Here is a 12,527-nt window from a genome sequence, read left to right as displayed (position 1 = left end):
AGTTGTTCTACTAAAGAATAGTTAAAGAAGAATAAAGTTAATGTTTTGGAATGGCCAAGTCAAAGTCCTGACCTTAATCCAATCAAAATGTTGTGGAAGGACCTGAAGCAAGTAGTTCATGTGAGGAAACCCACCAATATCCCAGAGTTGAAGCTGTTCTGTATGGAGGAATGGGCTAAAATTCCTCCAAGCCGGTGTGCAGGACTGATCAAAAGTTACCGGAAACGTTTAGTTGCAGTTATTGCTGCACAAGGGGGTCACACCAGATACTGAAAGCAAAGGGTCACATATTTTTGCCACTTACAGATATGTAATATTGGATCATTTTCCTCAATAAATAAATGACCAAGTATAATATTTTTGTCTCATTTCTTTAACTGGGTTCTCTTTACTTTTAGGACCTGGGTGAAAATCTGATGATGTTTTAGGTCATATTTATGCAGAAATATAGAAAATTCTAAAGGGTTCACAAACTTTCAAGCACCACTGTAGTCAGTTTTGCAATAGCAAGATATGCAGTGGGCGGACTTCATGTGTCTCAAAGGAAGCTGATAGACTTCACCCTCTCTGGTTGGTCACGGTCATATGATCGATAAGACCTATCTGGTTGGTGGAACAGGCCAAAATGAGTTCTCTGGGGAATGCTCTAGTTATTGCAGACTGCATTGTACAACAGCTTTCATCCCAGAAACACTGGTAGGCTCAGAAACGTCATGAAATGATGCAGAAAATAACTTCTATAAAGTCTTAGACAAAAGTAACACCTTGCTGCCTGGTTGTTCCTGTAGGTGCAAGACTGAGTTCTTTGGTGTACTCCTCTTCATACCACACCAAGAGCTCCTGTCCTGGGTTAATGGATCGACAGCAACGATACAGAATTCCACCTTGATACTCAATTGCCACAAGATTCTGTTCTTCTTCATTACGGGCACAATTCACATACCTAAAAGAGTGAGGCAACGTTTCAGAAAAAGGTAAACAATTAGATCAGAGTTACAGACTTGGAGAAAGCATGGTGGAGATATCAATGACATGAATATAAAGTTCTACCAACAAATGAGGAGCTGTAAAATCAAATCATTAAAATGACCCAACAGCTAGTGTACTGCTCACCTCATCCAATTCACATGAGTCTCTCTTTTGGCATCGATGTATTCTTCACACTGCATGCTCCTGAATACCTGTAGAAAAATACCACATTTACTTTTTTTTTTACACAAAATCAATACAGTGGGGCAAAAAAGTATTTAGTCAGCCACCAATTGTGCAAGTTCTCCCACTTAAAAAGATGAGAGAGGCCTGTAATTTTCATCATAGGTACACTTCAACTATGAGAGACAGAATGAGGGGAAAGAATCCAGGAAATCACATTGTAGGATTTTTAATGAATTAATTGGTAAATTCCTTGGTAAAATAAGTTTTTGGTCACCTACAAACAAGCAAGATTTCTGGCTCTCACAGACCTGCAACAACTTCTTTAAGAGGCTCCTTTGTCCTCCACTCGTTACCTGTATTAATGGCACCTGTTTGAACTCGTTATCAGTATAAAAGACACCTGTCCACAACCTCAAACAGTCACACTCCAAACTCCACTATGGCCAAGACCAAAGAGCTGTCAAAGGACACCAGAAACAAAATTGTAGACCTGCACCAGGCTGGGAAGACTGAATCTGCAATAGGTAAGCAGCTTGGTGTGAAGAAATCAACTGTGGGAGCAATTATTAGAAAATGGAAGACATACAAGACCACTGATAATCTCCCTCGATCTGGGGCTCCACGCAAGATCTCACCCCGTGGGGTCAAAATGATCACAAGAACGATGAGCAAAAATCCCAGAACCACACGGGGGGACCTACTGAATGACCTGCAGAGAGCTGGGACCAAAGTAACAAAGGCTACCATCAGTAACACACTACACCGCCAGGGACTCAAATCCTGCAGTGCCAGACGTGTCCCCCTGCTTAAGCCAGTACATGTCCAGGCCCGTCTGAAGTTTGCTAGAGAGCATTTGGATGATCCAGAAGAAGATTGGGAGAATGTCATATGGTCAGATGAAACCAAAATATAACTTTTTGGTAATAACTCAACTTGTGTTTGGAGGAGAAAGAATGCTGAGTTGCATCCAAAGAACACCATACTTACTGTGAAGCATGGGGGTGGAAACATCATGCTTCGGGGCTGTTTTTCTGCAAAGGGACCAGGACGACTGAGCCGTGTAAAGGAAAGAATGAATGGGGCCATGTATCGTGAGATTTTGAGTGAAAACCTCCTTCCATCAGCAAGGGCATTGAAGATGAAACGTGGCTGGGTCTTTCAGCATGACAATGATCCCAAACACACCACCCGGGCAACGATGGAGTGGCTTCGTAAGAAGCATTTCAAGGTCCTGGAGTGGCCTAGCCAGTCTCCAGATTTCAACCCCATAGAAAATCTTCGGAGGGAGTTGAAAGTCCGTGTTGCCCAGCGACAGCCCCAAAACATCACTGCTCTAGAGGAGATCTGCATGGAGGAATGGGCCAAAATACCAGCAACAGTGTGTGAAAACCTTGTGAAGACTTAAAGAAAACATCTGACCTCTGTCATTGCCAACAAAGGGTATATAACCAAAGTATTGAGATGAACTTTTGTTATTGACCAAATACTTATTTTCCACCATAATTTGCAAATAAATTCTTTAAAAATCAGACAGACAATGTGATTTTCTGGATTTTTTTTCCTCATTTTGTTTCTTATAATTGAGGTATACCTATGATGAAAATTACAGGCCTCTCATCTTTTTAAGTGGGAGAACTTGCACAATTGGTGACTGACTAAATACTTTTTTGCCTCACTGTATATGGCTTTAAATGAGGCTTACAGAAACAAGAACAATGGCTCATGCCAATATTATTAAGCCTCACGAAGGCTGAATTAAAGGTTTTTGACTGTATCGTAAGATTCACAAAACAGCTGACAAGCTCCGAGATGAATTTAGTAACTATAGGAAAATGCAAGCAAGGCTTTATCATAATTCAGGCAAAGGAAAGATTTCTCATAAAAGGCTTTACTTCTGACATGGCAAAGCTGTGCTGTGAATCAGACCTCTCTGATAAATATCTGTCCCTTGTGTTTTGGTCTCTAAACAGACAGCTACAAAAATACACAACTTTAAAAGTCAGTTCTGTCTCTAAATGGGTTTTATTTAAAATATTTTTGATCTGTACAAGTAATATTCATTTGGGCACCAATGTTGTTTTAGTTCAGTGTAGCAGTGTTCATCTTTAATTTAAATGATTTTAAATTTACTTTTAGTCTTGTGTCATGAAAATAGTAGTTACATTTTAGTCCTTTTTTTGGTCAAGATTTCATCAATGGAACTCAATTTTAATTTTAGTCTAATTCTATCAATGTTTTAATCATAATTTCCTCAGATAGTTGCATGGTACTTGTAAAATATGCCCTGCTGCAGCAGGGGTTTAGCCGGATTTCCCCCCCATATGGCTGGTTTTGTCACTATGCAGAAGTTACAGCACTCAGCATAAATGAGTGCACCCTCTTTGAAAAGTAAAATTTTAAACAATCTCAATGAACACAATTTCCAAAATGTTGACAAGTTTAATATAACATCTGTTTAACTTATAACGTGAAAGTAAGGTTAATAATATAACTTGGATTACACGTTTTTGTTTCAGTTTTACTAAAATTAGGGTGGTGCAAAAATGAGTACACCCCACAACAAAAACTACTACATCTAGTACTTTGTATGGCCTCCATTATTTTTAATGACATCAAGTCTTCTAGGTATGGAATGAACAAGTTGGTGATATTTTGCAACATCAATCTTTTTCCATTCTTCAACAATGACCTCTTTTAGTGACTGGATGCTGGATGGAGAGTGATGCTCAACTTGTCTCTTCAAAATTCCCCAAAAAGAAAAACTTCATTACACCACAAAGGTGAAGGCTACAAGATGATCAGCAAAGCTTTACTTATCAGTCAGAATACTGTAGCAAAAGTGGTACAAAAATTTAAGAAAGATGGAACTGCAACCATCTCACAGAGACGTCCAGGTCGTCCACAGAAGTTAACACCTCGACAGGAGCGTCTTCTGATGAGAAGGGTTGAAGAAAATTGGCATACAAGTTCACTGCAGTTACCTAAAGTACAACCCCGATTCCAAAAAAGTTGGGACAAAGTACAAATTGTAAATAAAAACGGAATGCAATGATGTGGAAGTTTCAAAATTCCATATTTTATTCAGAATAGAACATAGATGACATATCAAATGTTTAAACTGAGAAAATGTATAATTTAAAGAGAAATTCGGTGATTTTAAGTTTCATGACAACAACAACATCTCAAAAAAGTTGGGACAAGGCCATGTTTACCACTGTGAGACATCCCCTTTTCTCTTTACAACAGTCTGTAAACGTCTGGGGACTGAGGAGACAAGTTGCTCAAGTTTAGGGATAGGAATGTTAACCCATTCTTGTCTAATGTAGGATTCTATTGCTCAACTGTCTTAGGTCTTTTTTTGTCGTATCTTCCGTTTTATGATGCACCAAATGTTTTCTATGGGTGAAAGATCTGGACTGCAGGCTGGCCAGTTCAGTACCCGGACCCTTCTTCTACGCAGCCATGATGCTGTAATTGATGCAGTATGTAGTTTGGCATTGTCATGTTGGAAAATGCAAGGTCTTCCCTGAAGGAGACGTCGTCTGGATAGGAGCATATGTTGCTCTAGAACCTGGATATACCTTTCAGCATTGATGGTGTCTTTCCAGATGTGTAAGCTGCCCATGCCACACGCACTAATGCAACCCCATACCATCAGAGATGCAGGCTTCTAAACTGAGCGCTGATAACAACTTGGGTCGTCCTTCTCCTCTTTAGTCCGAATGACACGGCATCCCTGATTTCCATAAAGAACTTCAAATTTTGATTCGTCTGACCACAGAACAGTTTTCCACTTTGCCACAGTCCATTTTAAATGAGCCTTGGCCCAGAGAAGATGTCTGCGCTTCTGGATCATGTTTAGATACGGCTTCTTCTTTGAACTACAGAGTTTTAGCTGGCAACGGTGGATGGCACGGTGAACTGTGTTCACAGATTATGTTCTCTGGAAATATTCCTGAGCCCATTTTGTGATTTCCAATACAGAAGCATGCCTGTATGTGATGCAGTGCCGTCTAAGGGCCCGAAGATCACGGGCACCCAGTATGGTTTTCCGGCCTTGACCCTTACGCACAGAGATTCTTCCAGATTCTCTGAATCTTTTGATGATATTATGCACTGTAGATGATGATCTGTTCAAACTCTGCGATTTTACACTGTCGAACTCCTTTCTGATATTGCTCCACTATTTGTCGGCGCAGAATTAGGGGGATTGGTGATCCTCTTCTCATCTTTACTTCTGAGAGCCGCTGCCACTCCAAGATGCTCTTTTTATACCCAGTCATGTTAATGACCTATTGCCAATTGACCTAATGAGTTGCAATTTGGTCCTCCAGCTGTTCCTTTTTTGTACCTTTAACTTTTCCAGCCTCTTATTGCCCCTGTCCCAACTTTTTTGAGATGTGTTGCTGTCATGAAATTTCAAATGAGCCAATATTTGGCATAACATTTCAAAATGTCTCACTTTCGACATTTAATATGTTGTCTATGTTCTATTGTGAATACAATATCAGTTTTTAAGATTTGTAAATTATTGCATTCTGTTTTTATTTACAATTTGTAATTTGTCCCAACTTTTTTGGAATCGGGGTTGTAGAAAGCCAAACTGGGGTGACTATTTCCAGTGACACAATACGGCGTACACTGCAGAGGAATGGCATGCATGGATGCCGTCCACGAAAGAAGCCTCTCCTAAAGCCCAGGAACAAAAAAGCCCGCCTTGAGTTTGCCAGGGCCCATGCCGACAAAGATGAAGCCTACTGGTACTCTATACTCTGGAGTGAGGAGACCAAGATAAATGTTTTTGGAACTGATGGCTTCAAAATTGTATGGCATCGTAAAGGTGAGGAATACAAAGAAAAACGCATGGTGCCTACAGTGAAACATGGTGGTGGCAGTGTCCTTATGTGGGGCTGCATGAGTGCTGCTGGTGTTGGGGAGCTGCATTTCATTGATGGCATCATGAATTTACAGATGTATTGTTCTATACTGAAAGAGAAGATGCTACCATCACTCCGTCCCCTTGGTCGTCGTGCACTTTTCCAACATGGCAATGATCCTAAACACACATCTAAGGCCACTGTTGGATTTCTGAAGAACAGGGTGAAAGTGATTCAGTGGCCAAGTAGGTCTCCTGATCTGAACCCAATCGAACACCTATGGGGAATTCTGAAGAGACAAGTTGAGCATCACTCTCCATCCAGCATCCAGTCACTAAAAGAGGTCATTGTTGAAGAATGGAAAAAGATTGATGTTGCAAAACGTCGCCAACTTGTTCATTCCATGCCTAGAAGACTTGGTGTTGTCATTAAAAATCATGGAGGTCATACAAATGTTACCGGCGCCAGACCTAGGGGAATCTGGGCAGGTACAAGGCCCACAGGCTGGGTTGCGCTGTGGGTTAGATGCAATTCAGATACACAGAAATTATGTCTTGCTCAAGCAAACAGCATTTATTTTCTGAGTGCTCAAGCTACTGTCTCCATGGCAACCCACTATGGTGTAACAGTGCCATCTAGTGGCATGAAAAATAAATTACTAGTTAATACCATTAGGTTAGATCTAATAAAACAAAAAATTAGGAAGGGGGGGGGGGTTACTGTTTTACAAAGCAAGCCATTTTCTATACCTGTCTCTCACTCCCCTACTTTAAAAGATGTCTCCTGACATCTAGAACTAAAGCATTTAAGTATGACAGGTAAGTAGTAAGTAAGATTGTCTGTCAATGTTCTGGCCACCATCAATTCTTCCGTATGTCCACACAGCTTGGGGAGGGTAGTACCACATCTCAGGAAACACTGGGTAGGTGGGCATGGGATGCAAGACACAGTAGATGGCATTTGCTCCCATTCTCCAAGGCTGGTAGGAAGGTTCTCCTGACTGGTCATACATGAAGAGGCTTCTGGGTTTCACTGGTCTGGTGGACCTCCGCAGTTGCTGTTCCACCTCTTGCACTGGCTGAGGAACAGGCACAACACATGTCTCAGGATCCCGAGGGCTTCCACTCTCCACAGCATCATCCACACGTTGCTCCTGTCCCTCCACAGCTGGGGACGGATCTACCCTTCGTGGTGCGGGCATTAGTTCTGCTTTCATCAAAGGGTCAGATGGTTCTGCCTGCCAGACATCCTCAGACTCCAGTGCTCGGTTCAAAGGCTGATATGCTGGAGCCACAGCCCTCAGCTTGCTGTGTAGCTCACGTTGCGGTGAGCGGTGCCTGACAGCCTTCCTCTCATACACAGGTAAAAGTCTGAAGTTGTATGAGCACTCTCCCTCATCACAGGAGGTGCTGCAATCTGACTTGGTAGCTTCTCTTGGCTGCACATGAGGTCTCGGTCTTTGTGGCTTCTTCACACCAGTATCACGTTCCTTATGGCTGACTGGCAAGTCACTGACAGGCAAGAGAAGGTTGCGGTGAAGAATACGGAGGGTTCGGCCACCTGTTTCTGCTTGGACACGATAAACTGGACCATTTCCTAGCCTCTCGATGACACGGTGGATCTTTCCTTCCCAGTAAGATCGGAGTTTTCCTGGGCCACCTCTCTCAGACAGGTTCCTGACAAGCACACGATCACCCTGGTTGCAGCACAGTTCCCCTGGCACCCTGGTCATAGTGCCTTTTTCCTTTCTCAGAGGACTTCTTGCTGTTTTCTGAGGCAATCCGGTATGCCTCCTGCATCCATGAAGCCCAGGTCTGGGCATATTCTTGCCGTGTCTGTGCTTGCCGACCTGGGTCAAGGTTGAAGATCAGGTCAATGGGGAGCTGTGGATGTCTTCCAAAGAGGAGAAAGAAAGGTGAGTAGCCCGTTGCCTCGTGTCTTGTACAGTTGTAGGCGTGGACTATGCTGGGGAGATGGTCTTTCCACTCTGCCTTCTTTTCCTCATGGAGCGTTCTGAGCATCTGGAGAAGTGTTCTGTTAAAATGGTCGACAGGGTTCCCCTGTGGATGGTAAGGAGTAGTTCGGGAGTGAGAAATTCCTGCCAGCTGCTGGAGTCTCTGAAACAGGGTGTTCTCGAACTCCCGGCCCTGGTCATGGTGAAGCTTTTGAGGGTACCCGAAGTGTGGAATGAAATCATAGAAGATCTTCTCAGCTGCTGTTTTTCCAGACTTATTTCGAGTTGGATAGGCCTGAGCAAAGCGGGTGAAGTGGTCTACTACAACAAGGATGTACTCATAGCCACCTTTAGTGGGATCAAGGTGCATGTAGTCGACAGAGAGCAGCTCAAAAGGGGCACTAGTTGTGATTGAGCCCATTGGTGCTTTCTCATGGACAGTAGGTCGCTTTTGTTTAATGCATGAGCACTGGTGAATAATGTAATCTTCAATGTCACGCTGCATAAAAGGCCAGTAGAACCGCTGCCTTGCAAGGTGGATGACTTTGTCAGCTCCGACATGTCCCATTTCATCATGCAGGTGTTTGAGCACAGTTGACTTGAGTACTTTGGGAAGGACTAGCTGTTGATTTTGTCCTGACCGCCTGTACAGAATTCCTTTTTTCCAGTTTGAGCCTGTTCCACTCATGTATGAGCCGTTGTGTTCCTGGTTGTATTGGCCTCTGGTCTCTATCTCTTGGATTCCATCCACTGCTTTTCAACTGGATCACTTCGCCAATGGACTCATCCTCTTTCTGGGCATTTCTGATGTCCTCTGGGGTGAACATGGGCGTACTCGCTGGGGAAGGGCCATAGTCACCGGCAGAAATCTGAAGGGCAGCAGCCCAGGGCACATCCTCATCTCTCTCGGCTTTGTTCCCCTGCCAGATGGCAGACACAACCTCAGGTAGCAGTATCTCAGAGTACTCCAACAAGTCATCTTGGAGCTTCACTGGATACCTGGACAGGGTGTCAGCGTCAACATTTGCCTTGCCTGGCCGATACTTGATGGTAAAGTGGAAGTCAGCCAATTCACCAACCCAGCGGTGTCCGACGGCATTCAACTTGGCCGTGCTCAAGACTTGGGTGAGGGGGTTGTTGTCGGTATACACAGTGAATGTTGGTGCATAATACAAATAATCCCAGAACTTACTGCAGATAGCCCACTTCAGGGCAAGGAACTCAAGCTTACCTGAATGGAAGTGATAATTCTTTTCAGCAGGCGTAAGCGACCTGGACCCATAAGCAATAACCCGGAGTTTACTATCCTGTTCCTGGTAGAGCACAGCCACCAAACCTTCACTGGATGCATCGGTGTGCAGGACAAATGACAAATTGAAGTCGGGCTAGGCCAAGATCGGGGGGTTGATCAACATGTCCACAAGGCGGGACACAACAGCACTGTGTTCAGGAGTCCACTGAACTGGTGTCCTGGATGGTAACTGGCCACTGGTCTTGCCTTTCTGGGTGGACTTTGCTGTAACCGGACTCGTGTTGGACGCAGCAGGCTGTTCTTGGAGCTTAAACAGTGGTCGGGCTATTCTGGAAAAGTCCTGGATGAATGAGCGATAATAGCCCAAGAAACCCAGTAAAGCTCGGACCTCTCCGACATTCTTTGGCTGTCTCTCCTTCATCTGCAACACCGCTTCCAGGTTGTTTGGGTCTATTCGAACACCTTCACTTGTGACCAGGCATCCAACATACCTCACATGGCGTTTGAACAGCTCACACTTTTTCGGGCGCAGCTTCACACCATGCTCTCGTAAGCGACACAGCACTCGTCTCAAGTCCTCAACATGCCCCTGAAATGTCTTAGAAAAACAGAGGACATCATCCAAGTAAGAAGAACAGCTTTCATCCCTCAGACCAGCCAGCATGCCTTCCATACAGCGCTGGAATGCTGCTGGGGCGTTGGGGAGGCCAAATGGGAGGCGCACCCACTCGTAAAACCCCCAAGGTGTACTAAAAGCAGTGAGGTGACGGCAGCTCTCTTCAACAAAACCCTGGTGGTAGGCACTGCCCTGGTCAAGTATGGAGAACCATGAGTTGCCTCCTAAGTTGTCCAGGGGATCTTGGATGCATAGAAGTGGATGACGGTCAGGGATGGTCTTGCTGTTCAGCCCACGGAAGTCAACACAGAGCCACAGGCTCATGTCCTTTTTCCTCACACAGACCACCGGAGAAGAGTAAGCTGAGGTGGATTTTCTGATCCAACCACGGTCAAGCAAGTTCTGAACATAGTCTTTTACCTCTCGATACAAGGGCTTTGGGATGGCATTGTAAAATTGACAGGTGTTTCATCTGTGAGGTTGAGTCTAAGTTGTAGGTCAGGAATACAACCAATGTCAGCATCGTCTCTGGCAAACACGTCTGACTCATCGAACAACATTTCCTTCACTACTGTTCATCCTCTGCTAGATGTGATACGTCAACAGGGGGGTGCCATGTGTCTTTGATCTTAGGCAAAGTCTGTTTGTCTTGCTCATCGTTCAGGTAAGTCACTGTGTTTATCTGAGCTGAAAAGGTTTGGACACCGTCACGCTGAGTGTGCTCAGGACCCAGGACATGTTTCACATCAGCCACCTCCTCAAGAGTGCCAAGAGTGATTCTCTGGGTCAGGTAAATGGCATGTCGGGTTGCATTTTGGATGGGAATTTTAATGCATTTTGATGACCCACAAGGAATGTCGACTAAGGCAGTAAACAGTTCTAGACCCTTGGGGCAGGTGTTTTCCATGAGAGGCTGGAACAGCATGGTACGATTCCCTGACAACTCCCTAACCCGGCACCTGATTTCATAGACTCGACCAGCAGGGATAGTGACACCTTTCTTGCCGGTACGCACAGTACACAAGGCTGTCTCGTCAGTGTTGGTGATCTGGAGGGCACAGACTAAAGCCTCAACGGTGTTCTCTGAGACACTCAAAGCATCAGTCAGGATTGCAGTCACATTAAGGGTGTTGTCATGCTCTTTGATGATCTTGGCTAAGACATTGCTACCTAACAAGGGACAGTGACAACTCGGACTGACAAGAAGGGGTACTCTAATAGTCACAGACCCGTGGCGCTCACTACAAATCTGCAGGTCAACCTCAGCCCAGCCATCCAGGGGAATTTGTGTACCATTTGCTGCTGAAATTTCAAAAGACTGATCGGCAAAGAGGGACTGAAGTGGTTGGATTTTGACATGGGGTGATGCACTGTCTATCCAGGTTTTGCTGACCATCGTCACCTGAGCACCTGAGTCTAAAAGCATTTCAATAGGTAGACCATTGATGTTGCAGCACATGGTACAACATTTCCCTAGGAGCTGTGCAATGCGTCTCTGAGTCTGGTTGGCATAGTGAGACTGACGGCTTAAGCTTAACTGTGGGCGTAACACTGTTCACGGTCACTGGCTGCCCTTCTCCTGTGACGTCTTCCCATTTCCCGATGACCTCCTTTGTAAACAGCCAATGGGTCGGTGTCCTGCCTGGCCACAGACAAAACAATGGGGACAGTTCAGGGTTCCGCTTGTGACACAGTCCTTGCATCTACCCTTTTTGTCGACTGACAGTGGCTGTGGACAACTGACGGAGGTACCAGGGCCACTAGACTGTATGCGTTGTGCCGACCTGTCAACGAGGGTCATGTGTCAGGTCAGCGAAGACACTTGTGCAGTCAGTTGTTTGATAGCATCACTGTTAGCCTGTAACTCAGCATCAACTAGAGTTGGTGTAGTTGTGTCAGTCTGTGCATTACCATCATGTTGGGCAACATTTACCGTCACTGGTCGGGACTTAGATACGGCACCCAGGCGCTTTAACCTACCTTCTTCCTCAGTCATGGATTTAAAAGACCCACTGACGGGCATATCGTATTAATTGCTAAACAAACAATATATGACTCCAAAGATGAATTCTGGTTTTAATTCTTGGTTTAACTGTCCGTTTTAAACCTCAGAAGTAATTTTAAATTTCGCGCCGGGAGATTGACCTGGATAAGAACGGGCTCATTCAGAGATGCCAGAAATGACGTCACATCAGTGTGTCGTTTTTGTGATATTGAGCTGTGGTGTTGTGATTTCCTTGCGTGAAAAAGTTAAATGGCGTCTAACCGAAAAGGGATTATATGTGTGGCTTACGGGTGTTCTAACACCACGTCGGAAGGAGTGAAACTCCATTCCTTTCCTTGGAAAAAACACCCAGAAATAGCAAGAGAGTGGGAAAGAAACGTTTCCAAAACGCGTGCGAACTGGAAGTCAACAAAATGGTCACGTCTCTGTTCAGCACATTTCGAGGAGCACTGTTTCACTTTGTCGTCCAGAACGCGAAGAATGTTTGATCCAACTTATCCACTGGTGTTGGAGGAGTCAGCTGTGCCGACGTTGTTTGACAGGCCCGGGTCCAATCAATCTGTCAAAAGAGAAACAGATGACAGCAGACCCCCCGAAGGGGCGGTCAAAAAGCGAAAGTCCGGTGGTGCCTTTGCCAAAAGAGAACGAGCCAGGGTACGTGGCTATGT

The 12,527-nt window shown here is 44.7% G+C and overlaps 1 protein-coding gene across 1 annotated transcript in view; it reads right to left on the bottom strand.

Annotated features, from left to right (window-relative positions):
• The window catches only part of LOC132888985 (zinc finger protein 271-like), a 53,562-nt gene that overhangs the window by 18,303 nt on the left and 22,732 nt on the right, over window positions 1-12,527 (bottom strand). Inside the window, exons 4-5 of the mRNA XM_060925082.1 lie at window positions 1,114-1,181; window positions 765-943 (exon numbers count right to left, since the gene is read on the bottom strand). Coding sequence (XP_060781065.1) covers window positions 765-943; window positions 1,114-1,181 — 247 coding nt within the window. The remainder of the gene's footprint in view (window positions 1-764; window positions 944-1,113; window positions 1,182-12,527) is intronic.

The sequence above is a fragment of the Neoarius graeffei genome, chromosome 7 (assembly GCF_027579695.1).
Source record: "Neoarius graeffei isolate fNeoGra1 chromosome 7, fNeoGra1.pri, whole genome shotgun sequence".
Taxonomy (NCBI): domain Eukaryota; kingdom Metazoa; phylum Chordata; class Actinopteri; order Siluriformes; family Ariidae; genus Neoarius; species Neoarius graeffei.
This window is presented reverse-complemented; position numbering and strand designations above follow the sequence as displayed.